The sequence below is a fragment of the Verticillium alfalfae genome, genomic scaffold (assembly GCF_000150825.1).
Source record: "Verticillium alfalfae VaMs.102 supercont1.17 genomic scaffold, whole genome shotgun sequence".
Lineage (NCBI taxonomy): Eukaryota > Fungi > Ascomycota > Sordariomycetes > Glomerellales > Plectosphaerellaceae > Verticillium > Verticillium alfalfae.
The window spans coordinates 128,030-145,093 of NW_003315022.1; the positions used below are offsets into that span (position 1 = coordinate 128,030).

The 17,064-nt window shown below is 59.7% G+C and overlaps 6 protein-coding genes and 1 non-coding gene across 7 annotated transcripts in view; 4 read left to right on the forward strand and 3 right to left on the reverse strand.

The window, feature by feature from the left end:
* Positions 1-182: 182 nt before the first annotated feature.
* On the reverse strand, positions 183-1,937 carry VDBG_09887 (conserved hypothetical protein; the record flags this gene model as incomplete). The annotated part of the gene is made up of 1 exon (XM_002999801.1): positions 183-1,937. One exon carries the CDS (start codon positions 1,935-1,937, stop codon positions 183-185), a length of 1,755 nt encoding a protein of 584 aa, XP_002999847.1.
* Positions 1,938-3,222: 1,285 nt separating this feature from the next.
* Positions 3,223-3,304, forward strand: VDBG_15216. The gene has a single exon. It is a non-coding gene; the product is annotated as a tRNA-Ser (tRNA).
* A 494-nt stretch (positions 3,305-3,798) lies between these two features.
* Positions 3,799-5,822, forward strand: VDBG_09888 (beta-xylosidase; the record flags this gene model as incomplete). The annotated part of the gene is made up of 5 exons (XM_002999802.1): positions 3,799-3,979; positions 4,029-4,115; positions 4,216-4,623; positions 4,981-5,456; positions 5,508-5,822. 5 exons carry the CDS (start codon positions 3,799-3,801, stop codon positions 5,820-5,822), a joined length of 1,467 nt encoding a protein of 488 aa, XP_002999848.1.
* A 503-nt stretch (positions 5,823-6,325) lies between these two features.
* On the forward strand, positions 6,326-7,012 carry VDBG_09889 (predicted protein; the record flags this gene model as incomplete). Its single annotated transcript, XM_002999803.1, has 2 exons — positions 6,326-6,645; positions 6,853-7,012. The coding sequence occupies 2 exons, from the start codon at positions 6,326-6,328 to the stop codon at positions 7,010-7,012; spliced, it is 480 nt and encodes a 159-aa protein (XP_002999849.1).
* Positions 7,013-7,635: 623 nt separating this feature from the next.
* On the forward strand, positions 7,636-9,125 carry VDBG_09890 (phenylacetone monooxygenase; the record flags this gene model as incomplete). The annotated part of the gene is made up of 3 exons (XM_002999804.1): positions 7,636-8,061; positions 8,132-8,645; positions 8,842-9,125. The coding sequence occupies 3 exons, from the start codon at positions 7,636-7,638 to the stop codon at positions 9,123-9,125; spliced, it is 1,224 nt and encodes a 407-aa protein (XP_002999850.1).
* A 630-nt stretch (positions 9,126-9,755) lies between these two features.
* VDBG_09891 (peptide transporter PTR2-A) lies at positions 9,756-11,593 on the reverse strand (the record flags this gene model as incomplete). The annotated part of the gene is made up of 2 exons (XM_002999805.1): positions 9,756-11,311; positions 11,367-11,593. 2 exons carry the CDS (start codon positions 11,591-11,593, stop codon positions 9,895-9,897), a joined length of 1,644 nt encoding a protein of 547 aa, XP_002999851.1.
* Positions 11,594-16,674: 5,081 nt separating this feature from the next.
* Positions 16,675-17,064, reverse strand: part of VDBG_09892 (3-hydroxyacyl-CoA dehydrogenase type-2) — a gene marked incomplete at both ends in the record, with an annotated part of 1,779 nt that continues 1,389 nt past the window's right edge. The window contains one exon of the mRNA XM_002999806.1: positions 16,675-16,891. Coding sequence (XP_002999852.1) covers positions 16,675-16,891 — 217 coding nt within the window. The remainder of the gene's footprint in view (positions 16,892-17,064) is intronic.

Genomic DNA, 17,064 nt, shown 5'->3' on the forward strand with positions numbered 1-17,064 from the left:
TCAAGAGCATTGAAGGGCTCGTCACCAAGGCCGTTGTTGTCGACTTTGCCGACGGCGTCTACTGAAGACGGGCCCTCGAGGAATGCAGTAATCATATCACACCAACCAACATCTGCTAGCACACACAGGCGAATCAACAAGAAGAAAACGTGTTCTCATTCCGCTCTCCAGGTACTTGGCCCTTACTCGCCAGCTAGCTTCTCGTCCCGTCCCTGATGCAACGTCGTCGTCACGCGGTCTGTCAAATGTTTATCCACGTTGGGCATCAGCAGCGCGCAGATGATGGCCACCCCTGAAAAGGCAATGTTTGTGAAGAACACGGTCCGGTACGCATCCGCATTGGCCTGCTTGTATGCCGCCGTCCCTACTGCCAACACATCTTGCGTCAAGCCAGCGACGCCCTCGAAAGACCCCGTCGTGAACCCAGCCAGAAAATCAGCCACGCTCGATGCCGGCAGACCAGCGGCTATCACGGCCGGCGGTACCTGCGCCGGGATCTCCTGCGCCAGCCGATTCGAAAGCACAACGTTGTACACAGACGCAGCAATGCTGCTGATGAGGAAGCGGATGCTGCCGGCGATGCCACTGGCGCTGCCGAGATGAGCCTGGTCGGGCGCGCACAGCGTCACGATCGTGATGGCGGTACCCTCGGTCCACCCGATGAAGAAGACGCCCAAGGATACGAGCACCGTCGCCCGCACTGGCGTGTCAGGCCCACAGCTTGCGATGGCGCCAAAGCACGCACCACCCAGAACAATATTGACGACGCACTGCCACTTGAGGTGACCGATCTTCTTGCCAATGAATCCGCCCACAATCTGTCCCATGACGATGAATAGCGACACGCACGAGGCCAGCCATGCTGAGTAGAAAGGTGAGTCGGCCGGGTCCGTGTACAACACGGCCACCATGGACGGCCATACAATGGCAAAGGCGTAGTAGACGCTCGCGCCCAGACCAGTCAGGATGGTCGACGACACCCACGGACCGTGGCGGAAGTAGTGCATCGGCACGAGCGGCTCCTTGAGCTTGACGAGCGACTCCCACAGCACAAAGGCCAGCAGTGCGACGAAGCCGACGACGATGGTCCCAATGACGTGGGCAGAGTCCCATGCGTACACGACGCCGCCCCAGTTGAGGCCCATCATGAAAATGAGCAAGCCGCCCGTGTAGAGGGCTGTACCGGCGTAATCAAAGTTCTTGATGTACGCCCACTTGGAGGCGTCGCCACCGTGCTTCATGCGGAAGGTGGGCGGGTGGTAGAAGAAGAACCAGCACAAGAAGCTTGCGAGGTTGATACCCGTGTTGAGATAGTATAGGCCGCGCCAGCCGACGTTGGGGTGATGCCGGATGAAAGCCTGTGCGAGGAGGGGCGCGATGCCCGAGCCGGGGATGCAGAACAGGTAGCAGAAGGCATTGCCGGCGAGGCGGTACTTCATCGGCACGAGCTCGCCCATAACGTAGAAGTAGGACAGTTGCGTGGCTGCGGCGACGCCGATGATGGTCATGCCGCCGATGAGCGTGGGCACGTCGGGGGCCACGGCGCACACAATGCTGCCGATGACGCCGAGGGCCGCGCCGCCGACGAACATGTACCGGCGACCGAAAATGTCGGACACGCGCCCAATGATGGTCAGGGTCACAGCACTGACGAGGGTGTACACGAGGGCGACCCAGACGATGTTCGGGTCGGGTCCAATGTCGGCGTTGATGACGCCGAGAATGGGCGCGGCGTATCCAAATCCAGCGACGCCGGCCATGAGACCGAGGCCGATGCCCATCATGGAGCCAATGAAGAAGCGGCTGCGGAAGTAGCCCGGCGGCAGGGCATCCTCTTCCATCTCGAAATTGGCGCTGGCCGAGTCGACATTGTCAACACGCGTCTCCTGGGCCTTTTCCATGTCGAGCGAGCCATGCCTTTCGTGACTCTCCTCCATAGTTCAAGTGGCCTCTGCTGGCCGTGGCCTCGGCTTTGATGTTCAGTCTGTGATCTGTTCGGAGGAAGTCTTGCAGTAGTGAGGCTGTGATGCAATACATCGAAAGCCGTCAAGAGCGCCGATCCTTCGACCGGCGGATCGCCGACATTTATAGGGGTCGTGCCAGTCATCCCCGAATGTCTGTCCGCCAACCCGCTGCCGTGGACAAAATGGCACGTGCAGGCAGAGAGGCACACGTCCATGCGGTCCGGGGCTCTGGTCTTTCAGCACCCATTGGTCTGGGCCAAGGGAAGTTTGCTGCTGTTCTGGGAGGTTGAATCATTAGTTAGCCATGGGAGCTGGCACGGTAGTTGACGGCAGTCCTTTTCCGGCCGGTCGCTGGAGCGGGTGCACTCAAAAGGGGGCCGGCTAGTCGCCCGCAATTTGGGCTAGGGAGCCTCATCAGCATGGCCTGAAGCAAGGTTGAGCATTGCCGATCAAACCTTCAGGTCAAGCTGGATTCGCTTGCCCCTGGACATGGTGAGCCGAACCCATGTTTGTCGGGCGCGAACCGGGCATGGACTTGGCGATCGAGACAGACAGACACCTCCTCTTGCCGCTCTTCGACATCATTTTGCGACTGAATGCACATAGTTGGTGTTTTGGCATTGGGTCATATTTCGGTTCACCAGAGAAGTGCCTGACCCCACGGCATACCTGTCGGAGTGACAGGCATGTCAACATGATGACCGTCAAGATGTCATGGAAACAAGCGTCGTTATTCGATGCAAGGACGACAGCGGCTTGTGTTTGAATTGCGAGCGGGTTTCCTCCACCTGGAAAAGGCAACCCGCAGCCGTTCGGCCGGGCGACGGACCTAGGGCAACTAGAGAAGAGCAATTGAACGGCGGTGTCATGTCTCTTCGTGTGGTCCGATTTGGCAATTTCCCTGACAGTCCCTCAACAAGGTCATTGCGCCCTTGGTAGAGATACCTCTTTCATTGTCGAGGCAGCAAGGAGCTGTCCCATCGAAGAAAGAGAGGGGAATGGTACTCGATGGAGATTCATCAAGGCAACTTTCGAAGCCAAGTTCGGCGACATCTACCCATAGGACCAGAACATGCCCAGGCCGCACACTTTGAGGGTGCTTTACCGGGATTATTAGTGTAGCGGCTGGACCACCCAAGTTGGTCGTATCCACAGCAGACCGTCCGCTTCAGGTATCGCGACTGGGGCTCAAAGCACCCACACCCACATGATTACGCGCCGGGGATAATGCCTGCAATCTGGCACTCGTTCAGCAACAGGCGAGATGGCAGAGTGGTCTAATGCGATAGACTAGAAATCTATTCACTTCGGTGGCGCAGGTTCAAATCCTGCTCTCGTCGTTTCCTTTTGCTTCGTCTCAGTCCTTCTTTTGCCAACAACTGGGAATAATCTTGTGGTTGTCTGTCTAGTCAATCATCCGTATCGACAGAGGAAAGAAAGACTTTCTTAGATGAGATTCCTAAGGTATGGGTTGCCTTGACGCGCAGCCAATCTCACAATGCGGCATCAAGTCGCCTCGTCAATCGTTCGTGTCCCGTGCTTGGCATGCCGGCATTTCGCCCGATGGCCATTTGATCATCGTACTGATCGTACTCATCAAGAATACCAGGCAGAAGTCCTAACATGATGGTAGCATTGCGTCGAGTTCCCCGCCCACCCGGAGCAGCCCCGGAAGCTCCTCCGGCGGCCGTCTGGTCCCCGCGAACGCACCCCGCGCACCTTGGGACGGAAAACGCGGGGGTACATCGATGGCTCATATAAGATCTGGGGAAACGACATTGTGGGATTCGTGTTGAAGGCCAAGCTCACTTCGCCTGCCTTGCTACTGCACAGCATGAAGCTCACATCCACACTCGGGGCGTGCCTCGCAGCGCTTTTCGCTGATGCCGTCACTGCGATCTGGAACCCAGTCATCCCCGGATGGAACCCTGATGCGTCCATCTTGCGGGTCAAAGATGACTACTACATCGCGACGTCGAGCTTCGAGTACTATCCCGGCATCCCCATCTACCACAGTAAGCGCCCCTCGATCATCCTGAGAGCGTACATTGACCGCATGACCAGGTAAGGATCTGGCAAACTGGACCCTCAAGAGCCATGCCTTTACCCGCCCGGAGCAGCTGCCGCTCTACGGCACCCCGACCTCCGCCGGTAAGACCCGCGGCTCCCCTTCTTGCTCCCCTCCTTCACTTGGCCCGCCATACCCGGCCGACGCGGACAGCAAATGCCAGAGACTGACGAGCACGCCAAGGCGCCTGGGCACCGAGCCTCTCCTACTTCAAGGGCAAGTTCTGGATCGCCTCGATGACGCGCTGGACCTACGACCCCGTCGCCCGCGTCTGGCCCCGCGTCTTCTTCGCCTCGTCCGCCGACCTCATCACCTGGTCCGACCCCGTCTGGGCCGACCCCTGGGGCATCGACCCGGAGCTCTTCCACGACCCCGTCTCCGGCAAGACGTACCTCAACCTCATGGCGCCCAACAACAACGCCGACCGCCTGTGGGGCCTCGCCGGCTGCGAGGTCTCCGTGTCGTCCGGCCGCTGCGTCGGCCCCTATGCGAGCCTCTGGAACGGCACGCTGCCGCACGTCGCGAGCGCGCGGCCCGAGGGTCCCAAGACGGTGTACCGGGACGGCTACTACTACCTCATCGCCGCTGAAGGTGAGAAGGGCGCATGCTCGGTTTCGAAGACTGAGAGCATCGGGTGCTGACAGTCGCAGGCGGGACGGATGAGCTTCACCGCGTGACGGTCGCCCGGAGCACGAGCCCCCAGGGCCCATTTGAAGCGGGACCGGGCAACCCGCTGCTGTACAACGGGCAGTGGGGGTTCAAGAACCTGACCGTGCAGTCGACAGGCCACGCGACGCTCGTCGAGGCGGCGGACGGCACGTGGTACGCCTCGTTTCTCGCGCGGCGGAACATCAATGGCAGTTCGCCACTAGGTCAGCCCCCCCCCCCCCCTTTTGCACAACGGTGCGTAGATCGTCGGACTCCTTCTGAACTGACGCCTCGTCATAGGCCGCGAGGGCTTCCTCGTCGAAGCCGAGTGGGTCGACGGATGGCCGGTCCTCAACGGCGGCCGTCCCGTCCTCCTCAGCGAGCAGGTGGGCGCCGAGGCTGCCGGCGCCCGACCGGTCCCCGAACCGTGGGTCGACGACTTTTCGGGCCCCGAGCTCGACAAGAGCTGGTACCAGCTGCGGACGCCATATACGCAGAATTATAAGGTCTTCAACGGCCGCCTGGCGCTGCGGCCCAACGTCTTTGGGCTCAGCGACCGCGACACCCCGGCCGCCCTCCTGAGGAAGCAGACGTCGCTGAACATGACCTTCTCGGCCGAGCTGCTGGGCTTCAAGGGATCGTTGGGCCCCCGGAACAGGATCGGCATCTCGTCGTATCTGTCCGAGTTTCAGCACCAGGACATTGGCCTCCGGGGCTGTGTCAATGGGACGGGCCTGTGTCTGTATGTCGGGCTGCGGAGGAACCTGACGACAGAGGTACGGGCAGACGAAAAGATGGTATCAAAGTTTCTGCTAACCTCGGCATAGTACTGGCAAACGCCGCTCAACGAATCCAGCGCTGGGCTCTCTTCGGGCCTCACGCTGCATATCCGCGCCACGCCGCTGAAGTATGAGCTGGGCTACAGCCTCAAAGGGCAGAAGAGGCCTACGTACGTCAAGGAGATTGAGTCCAGGTGGCAGGCTTTTGCGCCGGCGGGCTGGTTCGTCTTTAGCGGCAACTCGTTTGGGCTGTTTGCCACGGGCGAGGGCGAGCCGTGGCCATACAATGCTCCGGATGTTGGGTTCACCAGAGTCACGGAGACGTATTTTGAGGAGGACATCCCAGACTACGATAGATGGTAGAGGATGTCGGGTATGGCTCGGGACTGCAAAGTGAGACGCGATTCATCGCCAGAAGCTTCTCTGGTTACAATGAACTGCACTTGGACGAAACAGCTGTTCCGGGCTGACAGGTCGAGCCCTGTCCATCTGAAGCCACATCTCATTCTGCGCCAGTACCACGGACGGAACGGTCATTGCCAAAGAACGGCAGTGCCCCAGCAATATGTGCAAAATAATTTTCCAGACACCAGAACACCAGAACACCATGAGTAATCCAGGTTGAGGGAGCTGTCTGTGTACACCCGGGCGACCACAACCGACTCACATGCTGCCCGATAGTAGGCTATGAGTAGCTGATCTTCATCATAGTCATTGCTCTCGGGCCTCCCTGAATGTTTAAGTACCCAAGTACTCCAGACAGACATGCATCAAGTTTATCTGCACAAAGAACCAAGGAACAATTCCGACGCTTACACGATACGAACCCAACAGCAACGCACATCTGAAGCAGTCTGCCCCTCTCCATGTGCAACCCGACCGACGTAGTCTACCTCTGCCACGGCGGCACTTTTTGCCAAGGCGGCCCGAACGGCACACGCGCCGTGACGGCCGTCAAGCCGTGGATGGACAGGGGCGCCATCCGGCGGCCACGGCAGCCGTTCCAGCTCTGCGAGTACACGAAGGCGCAGAGCGGTCGGTACCACAACTTTGCGTCGGAGGAGCTCGGCATCGACGGGTTCCAGCCCACGCGGCTCCTCAGCCCCATCATGGCGCGCATCAACCAGGGCTGCCGGAAAGCAGAGGCGGTGCAGGTGGTGGCCAAGGACGGGTGGGAGTGGACGGCGTAGGACGTGTTCTGCAACGACTTTCCGGCCAAGTGGTGTCAGGACTGCGTGCACCGGGGCATCGCCGGAATGTTCTGGGGGCACATGGACGGAAGGGACTCGGGCCGGTGGTGGTCGTGGCAGCAGTGCCATGCGTACTTTGCGGCGAACATGTCACGGGAGATGATGGCCTGGGAGGCGAGCATCGTGAAGGACACGTACGACAGCGTGTCGGAGCTCGACCGGTGGACTGCGGAGATGCAGCGCGTCAACCCTGGGGTGTTTGACGACTTGGAGCGGTGGAGGAAGGAGGCTCAGGAGAACGATCCGGCCATGTTCGAGGACTTGGACGAGGTGGATGAGCAGGACGGTCTTGGTGGACAGTAGCAACAGCGCACGTGTTGTATTTCCTTTGTCGACGTTTGGGGGCCCCATTGAGATGAACAGCATGAAGGCGTAAGGAAAAGAGAAAAAAAGAGAAGAGATACCAAGGGAAAAAGACGAAAGAAAAATACAAAAATACGGATTTATCCGAATCAAAACGCATCTCTGCTAACAACGTGATTGTACTCGCCATGGGAGCATCAAATCTCGGTGAACCCGGTGACCTCGGTGTCTCGGTGTCTCGGCGCTCGCGCTCGGTGTAGCAGCACAATGCATGAACCATGTGAAGATCTAGACTTCGCCCCAACATTCTCGCCGACCAACCCCCCCTGACCCTATCATCTCATCACCCCACGTCACATCGTGGCATCCCATAGACGTTGCGACCATCTCCACACAGCCAGAGTCTATCGTCGAATCGCGACATTGCACAGCAAACAGGAGATAGAAAACCGCACACCAATAACGCAAACGACTGTGTCACCACCACCTTCCTTTGCCCTGCCCCCAATTCCAGCCATCATTCGCTACATCGAGTTGTCAAGGGGTCTGTCAGCACTAGGTTCAGGCGGCATTCTGTTCTCGTACGACGTCACCGCCCGTCCCGTCGACTGCTCGTTCGCACAATGGCCGAAGAGCTCGACGTGCTCATCCTCGGCGCCGGCCTCTCAGGTATCAACGCGGCGTACCGCGTGCGCACGGAGCTGCCGAATGCGTCCCTCGCGGTGCTCGAAGGCCGCGACATTCTCGGCGGCACGTGGTCCTTCTGGAAGTACCCCGGGTTCCGCTGCGATGCCGCCATGACCAACTTTGGCTTCAACTGGCACCCGTGGACGCACGAGCGCAAGATCATCGAGGGCGAGCGCATCATCGAGTACGTCGAGGACGCCGTGCGCACCCACGGCCTCGACAAGCACATTTCGCTTCGGCCACCGCATCCTCTCCGCCGACTGGGACTCGGCGACGGCGCGCTGGACCGTCGAGGTCGACCACGGCGGTCAGCGAAAGCGCTTCCGCGCCGCCTTCATGCTGCTCTGCACCGGCTACTACTCGTACGACCGCGCCCTCCAGGCCGCCATCCCGGGCCTCGACGACTTTGCCGGCACCGTCGCCCACCCGCAGTGGTGGCCCCAGGACCTCGACTACGCCGGCAAGAACGTCGTCATCGTCGGCTCCGGCGCCACCACCTGGACCCTGTTCCCGACCATGGCCGAGACGGCGGCGTCCGTCACCGTCCTCCAGCGCAGCCCGTCGTACGTCTTTGCGCTGCCGAGCGCGAGCCCCTTCGACGCCTTGCTGCGCCGCCTGTTGCCGCTCTGGCTCGCCCACCGCCTCGCCGCCGCCAAGGACCTCCTCCTCGAGGTCCTCTTCGTCGGCTTCCTCCTGACCTTCCCCTCGGCCGCCCGCAGCTTCCTCGCCAAGGAGGCCACGCGCCAGCTGCCGCCGGGCTACCCCGTCGACGTGCACTTCAACCCGTCCTACAAGCCCTGGGAGCAGCGCCTCTGCATCAGCCCCGACGGCGACGTCTTCCGCGCGCTGCACCGGCCCAACGCCGAGATTGTCACCGACCACATCGACGCCGTCGTCGCCGACGGCGTCCCGCACGCCCCACCGGCCCGCCACCTTGCCGGCCGACGTGCTCGTTGACGGCCAACGGGCCTGCAACATTGAAGCTGCTTCGGCGGCATGGCGTTGCGCGTCGACGGCGCCGACGTTTGACCTCGCCAATTGCTACGCCTGGGGCGGCTGCATCTCAAGGGCGTGCCCAACGCCGCCGCCGTCATGGGCTACGTCGCCGGCACCTGAACGCCCGGGGCCGACGCCGTCACGAGCATCGCCCTGGGGGGTCTACGGCCACATGCGCGCCCACCGGTACCGAGCGCGCCACCCCCGTCGGTCGACCCTCGACGCTGCCGAGCGCAAGGGCCGCGCCCAAGCTGCCCGTCATGGACATGAAGAGCAATTACTTCGCGTCGCCAGGAACAGGCTGCCCATGTCCATGGAGAGGGGGCCTTGGTATGCCAGGAAGAACATCGTCAAGGACAAGGCGGCCCTGTGGTTCGGTGACGTGACGACGGGGATCCGCTACGACGGGGGCAAGGTGAAGAGCGTCTAGGCTGTCTTTCTGGAGGAGGAGTGGACATAGAGTGGCAACCAACATTTTCATGACGGCGTCGCAGCCGTGTCAACCTGCGGGCTCGACTCTCTCGGCTGACGCTACGATGCCGAAAATTGCCCGTAACCTGCCGCGCGAATTTTCTCGTTCTACATCCGCCTCGAGCAGACCATCCTGCCCCCCCCCCCCCCTTCCGGAGCTCTCTCGGAGAAGAGGGGAGAAGCGCAGTGGCGAGTGAGCATAGGACCTAGAACCTTGCCGCGGCAACATCCGCGCGAGAAGGGATCCGCAGTGACACACTTCGCGCACCATGCGAGCAACGGCCCCTTTGGAGCTGGAAATTGTGCCTAGAGCAAAAGGGAAAGCGGGAAGGGCATGTCAAAATGTACAACAACCGCATCGTCGGGATCATCTAACTGCATCTGTCGGGCTAGCCTCGAAGCCGTTCCGAGTATCGGCACTGGAGCTCCACATCCTGCGAGCCTTGGCGATGCGGCTGAGCGATCTCGCAGGGGTAGTTGCCGTTCAACCTACGTTAGACGACATGTGCCTTATGTGGTCGCGGGCTATGCGAAGCTTATCGAATGGTTCCCAGTCACGGCATTGTAATTATAGCTTTGAAACGAAGATAGCGATGAATCTCTCATGTCGCATTACTACATACTACTTCTCATGGCGCACTCGAGCTGCCCATCCATCCTGGCATTACTGGGGATATCATATAAAAGTACGTGAACACCAGGCGGGCCTCGACCTCTCATGCAATCGTCTAGACAACAACCGTAAAACAGTGCGCAATTAAACCTTGGTCTCGACAACCTCCTCTTGCTCGTGGGCGAGCGTTGGGCTGAACGGTGCCGAGGAACTCGGTCTTCTGGAGCATGTTGAGCTTGTCCTCCTGGCTGTCCAGGTGCGGAAGCAGAAGCCAGAAGGCGATGCCACCGATGAACGAGATACCAGACACGGCAGCGTAGTTCCAGACGAGGTAGGGGTCGCCCGAGATGGGGGTGAAGGCCTGGCCGAGAGCGGCAGAGATGGCCGACATGAACAGGTTGACGGACATGACTAGAGACTTCATGTTCTCGGGAGCCTTGGCGAAGGCGTACTCGTACGAGGAGACGTTGGTGAAGATCTCAGCAATACCGACGAGAACGTAGGGAAGAGACTGGGCCCAGACGTTGATGGGCGCAACCTCGCCCTCCTCAGCGCACGTGTTGGCGTTCCAGCCGCAGGGGGACTTCTCGTAAATGAAGTACTGCATAACACAGGCGGCGACCATGGAGGCAGTGGCAAACTGGAAACCGACAGCCATACGCTTCAGGGGGGTGAAGGCAATGCCCATCTTGCGGAGACCGGGGTAGACGACCTTGTCCATGATGGGGACCATGATGATGATCGACAGGGGGTTCAGGTTCTGGATAACATCGTTGGGGGCGCCGTGGAGCTCCATGGTGCCGGCCTGGGTGGTGAGGTTACCGGTCATCTGGTTGTAGGCGAGGAAGAAGATGGGCAGGAAGAGGAAGACCTTGCAGGCCATCAGACCACGCTTCACCTCGTCGACCCAGGCGTCATCGTACGTCATCCAGCCGGGGCGCTCAGCAACGGGCACGTTGGAGGGCTTGGCAGCCTCCCAGTTGACGGAGAAAGCACCAGTAGAACGCTTCTTAGCAAAGCCGAACATCTGGAGGAACTTCTGGAGAACGGAGCCGGTAGGAGGAGTGAGGTGGTAGTGCTTCTTGTTGAGAGCAAGAACCAGGGGGCAGAGGAGGAACAGAACGGTGGGCAGGAAGAAGGCCAGCCAGAAGCTGTGGTACTTCTCGACGAAGACCATGCAGACCTGACCAACGGTGGCTCCAATGTTGATGGCGAAGTAGAACCACAAGAAGACACGCGAGTTGGTGATCGAGGGGTCGATGAGGACGCGCTCGCCGTTCTGAACCTCTACACGCATGCGGGTGTCGCGGTTCTGCTCAGCCAGCAGGGGAGAAATGTTGGCCTTGAAAAGACCGGTACCAGTGCAGAGCAGAAGGAGACCAATGATGAAGGCACCGAACCCGCCCTTGTTGCCGGACGTCAGGACACCGGGCGCGGCGGCAGCGACGAGAATGACGTGCGCAATGGTAGAGACGACGATGGCGATGTGAATGGTCTTGTAACGACCAAGCTTGGCATCGGCCAACCAGGCACTGCTCGTCGTTAGCATGCGCATTTCGGGAATAGAGAAAAGGGGTGACAACGTACCCAAATAGAGGCATCAGGTAGGCGAAGAACTGGTTGAACAGGTTGATACCCTGAGCAGCCTTGGGGCCCATGCCCAGGGCGCCAGGAATGATGCTGCCATTGGGGTCGGCAGGGGCGCCGGTGGTCGAACCGGGGGGGAGAGGACGGTTGACGAAGTTGGTGTACAGGACAGCAGATCCGTAGTACGAGAATCGCTCGCAGAGCTCGGCGAAAGCGATGGTGTACATGGACCACTGGATGCCACCGGAGACACGGCGGAGTGTGTGTAGGTCCTCTTCGGTGGGGTCATCCTCGTACTTGCCGAGGGGCTCCTCATCGTACGTGTTGTGACGGCACGAGTGATGTCGATGGAGCCCTTGGCGTTGTGAAGCTCCTGTTCAGTACCCTGAATGGTGGCCTGGGCACGTGGCCCTTGGCAATGGCCTCGTTGTCGAGGGCGCGGTTTGAGACATGATGAACTGTCCTTCGGTCTGGGGGGCAGGGTGAGAGGGTTGACGAGTTGCGCGAAGAAGCAGATGTGAGGGGGAGGGGGGAGGACGTCTTTAATAGAGGACTAGTAGCACGGGGAAGTCGGGCGTGGAGGGGAGGGGAGGCGAGTCGAAGCGAGTCAACGCTCGTTGGACCATACAGAGACCGTCAAGGGACTACCCCTAATCACAGGTCGAGGTGAGTGAGCCGCATGGTATCGATCCCGAGCTTGCCTAGACGGGCAGGTCAGAACCAGCCGCACGCGACTCTGGGGATAGAGAGTGGTCCTGGAATCCAAGAACCCCGTCTGTGCCCTGAAGCGGGCGTCTCCATGCTGGCCGGTGCGTTGGGACTGACAGGCGTGGCCAATCTCGCCACAACCAGGCCGTCTTCCGAAGGGTCGAGGTAGGAAATGATGAGCGCAGCGTACAATTCCGTGAATGGGCAGAATGGGCAGCATGGCACCATGCGACTTGTTCCACCTTCCGAAACACTGGCGACTAGCCAGACGGCCCAACACGAGCGATATCACTCGAGTGGGTAACGATCTAGAAAGGTTATCCTTCGCCTCTGGCCAACTCCAGTCCATCCCAGGAGCAAGTGCCTAATCAGGAAGGTCCAGTGGCATGCGACTGGCGGGCGGGCCACCACCATCAGCTTGTATCCGTACAACGAGGGCGGCGGAAGGCCATCCTGGCATGCCACCCCGTTCGGTCGCGAGCGCTAGCCCCGGCAGCCAGCGATGGACGGCTGGAGGCGCAACCTTGCGAGGGGGCGTGCCGGCCGACGCGCAAGGGTGTGTCGAACGAGGCACTCTGATCGACCTTGGCACAGCGGGCGTCCCAGCGCATGTCCCGCCGACGGTAGTGCGCAGATAAGGAAGGCGGGCGTGTGTCCAATGAGACCTTCTGCTGCGAGTGCTGTGGCACGGCAATGCGGCAGGGTTATGCAGCCGCAAGCAGGTGTGGCCACCGAGACCAGAGCACGCCAGCGGCGGAAGAAGGCACAAAGACCTTCGAGAAGCGTCGCCTCTGTTGAGCTAGGCCAGCGGGCCACCCGAAGCGTCGCATCTCACAGGCCAAACGCTAAATCAGAGCCACCATCGCAAACATGCGCCACCAGCCGCGGTTTGTCCATGTCAAATCGGCGTACTTGACAGCTCCTCCGTCATCAGCTAGGTCCAGGCCAGAGATTGAGGTATCCAACATTAGAACCTTGCATCAACAATCTGCGGCACTTTGATCATAGTCGCGAGAGACAGTTCCAGAACTCTGGGCGATGGAGAAGGTCTGCAATGAGAGAATTTACGGTTGCTCAAAACAGCCCGTTTCTCTCTTCCTCGTGCTATTGCGGTGCAGTGACCAGGGGATGCTGGTTGCGCAACAATGGGTTGCGTGGGTCATTTGCCCCTTGGCTGCTGGACTCGGCCGACAAAAGAAATTTCTGTTAAGTAAGCCTGAGGGTCTGGTACGGAAGCTAGCGCCCATGAGTAAAGGATCGTCTCGTATATGGAACCGCGACGCTGGAGTAACACCGAAATTGGTAACAAGAGCTGGCAGGCTAGATTTTAGTGCGTTGTTCATGGGCAATTCTTGACACATTCGTTGTTCGACTCAGTCCAGATGCAGCCGCAACACCGAGAGCGAACGCTTCGCCTACACCTCGCCGGCCAAGGCCGAAGAATGACCCAGCAAACCTGCGATTGCGTGAGCAGCATCTTCGGCAGGCATACGCGGCAAGGTCGCGTGACGAGGTCGAGGTGCAACCGCCGAGCTCGAGGCTTGGAGAGGCGAAATCTGTGGCGTGTTTGTGTGGCCTAAGTTGGGTTGAATTGCTGTGGTGTGATGTCAATATCGGACTAGCCAGCGAATAAGCACGTAGTCGGCGTGAGACAAGATTGCACAGCAGTCGACAAACAGCCGTCTCCCCCCGTACCTTCCTTTCTTTCCCTGGCCAACTCAGGTTCAACGACCGAGGTGCTTCGTCTCATGATTGACGGGAGGATTTGGTGTGTGTCGAAGGGCTGACATGGTAGGATAAGCAAATCGGCGTCTCGATTGGCTTGAAGATATGCAGGATTGTCTAGTGGCGTCCGGGGAGGGGGTCAATTACAACGGTGCATGTGGTGGGCGCGAAGTGGTCCTAAACTTTCGTTGCGGTCGTATGAGCAGGTTTGTTGGTACGTAAACGGCCACGCCGCTGGAAGATGTGCCCCTGCAACGACAAGGGGGGTTGGTGATGGTTACATGGGCAACACAGCGCGCCGTCGCTGTCGGGTTGGAGCACCAGGAGCACCTTCCAACACCGACAGGCTGGGGTGCATGGGGCTAGAGTCTAGGGTCGTGGTTCCGCCGATAAGACGAGGGTCTTCAAACTGTCATGGACGTGCCGTTTCGTCCGCACATCGCTGGTATCATCAGTTCCCACGAAGGTGTGCTCGCTCCTTGCCTGCTTCGGATCCAAGGCATCGCTGTAGGATCGAAGGCAAATGTACCGTGAAAATTTCATGGCCTGACGTCGAAAGGCTGGGCAGTACAAGCAGTGCCGAGTCCCGACGGGTGGCTTGGCTCGGCGCTGCTAAAGTGCTTGGTATACGTTTGTTGCTGTGCTGGGCGATGCCGAGGCTTCAAAATCTGCACGGGTCAACGAGTCAAGGCGCCCAGCGCCCGCTGCTGCGAGGGAGGGTGGCCAGGCCAAGACCAAGGTTGGGCAAGGCGCTCGGAGAAAAGACGTCGCTGGCGCCCCGGGGTGGCTGCTGTAACGTTGACGCAGGTTAGCTCTGCTGTTCTGTGTAGCTTGCCCAGTCATTGACAAGCTTTTCCGCCTCATGGCGTCAACGCAGGACAAGACAACTTGTGTGCAGCGAACGGTGCGATCGGGCTTGTCCCGCCTTGGGAGTCCATTGACAGGGCAGAGGGTGGTGGGTTGTCATTGTGACGGCTTGCCTGTTTGCAACAATGCAGGGTCTACCACTCTCTGCTATAGAGTAGGTAAACAGGGTGGGGGTAATGGAGTCATGTGCGAAGGGACCGACTGAGTGATGCCTACTATCATGCTGGATTCCTCGAGTCCTGGAGCTCTTGGCTCTCGGTCGCCAACCGCGCGCTGGAAATGGACACCTGAAGGTGGAGAGGGGCCTCCGGCGACGTGGATGGAGCACCATGTAGGGCCACCGGTTCATCCACCCATCGCCAGCCAACAGACTGAGAGTGCAGCAACGCATTGAAGATAGCAGTTGGTAATGGCGCCTTGGTGGTTGGGCCAGACCTGATTAATGGAATGGGGTATGGGGATGGCGGACCAGCAAGAGATTGGGTGTTCATATCGCGGTAGAGATGCGATGGGGATGCATGTCAGCGCCGTCCTTTCCCTCTGCTCTGGGTCGCGCTGTGTTCGATACGAAGTCTGCCCGCCTGTGTTCCTTCCTAGGTTCCTTCCTGGGTTCCTTCCTGGGTTCCGTCCTGGTTTCCTTCCCAAATTCGACTATTGCTGCTTGCACGCCCACCTGACTCCTTCACGCCGATCTGTCCAGGGCATTGACGCGCTCTTGCTCCCTTCGTCTTGCCAGAAGATCGAGACACGACGACTATTCGCCAGTGCAAGAGCAGTCGCAGCCATGAGAGCAGGTTCTCATGTTCACTGCTGCCCGCATTTGAGTTTCTGTGACCAAGTGGCGCCATCCTTCGTTGTTGGCCCCTTCCTCTGAAGTCTGTGCCCCGACGCTGCTTCCTTCCATGGGCGGTTCATGCCAAGTCAATCTTGGGCTGTGCTTGCCCCCAGTCTTCTCCTTCTGGTGGGCCGTGACTGCCCACTGTCCTCGATGTGGTCCTGAGCAGAAGGAGGTGCGGCACCAGGAGCAGCAAGCGAGGAGCGACTGGCAGGGCCTACAAACCCGACAGTGACCGAGCCGCGGGGTCGCCCCAGCCAGCCAATGATCAGCCATCGCAGCCATTTCGGTCCACCCACCAAGATCGGCCCCGGGTGCCCCCTCTTCCCCTCTGGTATTGCCGTTCACCTTCAAAGCCAATGGCGGAGCGAATAACCGAGAAACAGCATATCAGTGCCTCAGATCAAAGTATCCTCCGCCGCCCGCAACACGCCGTCTCAAACGATCGAGACATCCCGATACAAACCCCAGACCCCGACCGACCGACCGACAATCACCGATTCTGGCCGCCCCGCCTGTGCCGCCCACCTAGCCCGCTCCCTTTCGTTTTGGGAGCTTCCTCTTCCATCGTAGCCTAAGAATCCGGGGTGGCATTCCTGTCCCCTGATCGCACGTCCATCCCGCTCCCGTTCCTCTCGCGACGCGCCACGGGAGACTCTGTGCCAGCTTCACGCCATAGTGTCGCCAAGCCCCAGCCGCATCCGGATCCTCAACCGCCCCTGCTCCTGCTTTTCCACCATGGCTCAAGGAAGCACGCCCCATAGGGTTGCCGTCCTCGACGACTATCAGGGCCTGTCAGTGTCTCATTTCGATGCTCTCGACAAGGCTGTCTTCGATGTGACGGTGTTCAGGGACACTCTGTTGCCATGGAACCACCCGGATACGCCCCAGCATGTGAAGGAGGCGCTTGTCCACCGGTTGGAGCCGTTCCATGTTATCTGTACACATGCCCCTCCACCCCCCCCCCCTTGAGACCGGCTTGCATATGCATCTGGCATCTCGCGTAGCTTCCTAAAGCGACTGCACATCTAGAACTGACATGGGTTGCAAGGCACCATGAGGGAGCGTACTCCCTTTCCCAAAGACCTCATCGCTCGTCTACCCAATCTCAAGCTGCTCCTGACCACTGGTCTGCGCAACAGCTCGCTCGATCTCGGCTTCTTCAAGGAACAGTCAATACCCGTTGCTGGCACGGCTGACAAGTCGACCGGCACGCAGGTTGGTACCAACAGCACCACTGAACACTGCGTCACCCTTGTGCTGGCGCTCGCCCGAGGCATCGCCCGCGATGATGCTGCCGTCAAGGCTGGCCTCTGGCAGACTGGCTTTGCCACGGGTCTTACGGGCAAGACCTTTGCCGTGGCCGGGCTCGGTCGTCTGGGCGTAGCGACTGCCAAAATCTTGCGCATGGCTTTCGGCATGAGGATCATCGCCTGGAGCCAAAACCTCACTCAGGAGATTGCCGACGAGAAGGCCAAGTCGGCAGGCTTCCCGGTCGAGGACCCCAGCGCGAAAAGACATTCAAGGTCGTCAGTCGCGAGGAGCTCTTCAGCGAAGCCGACG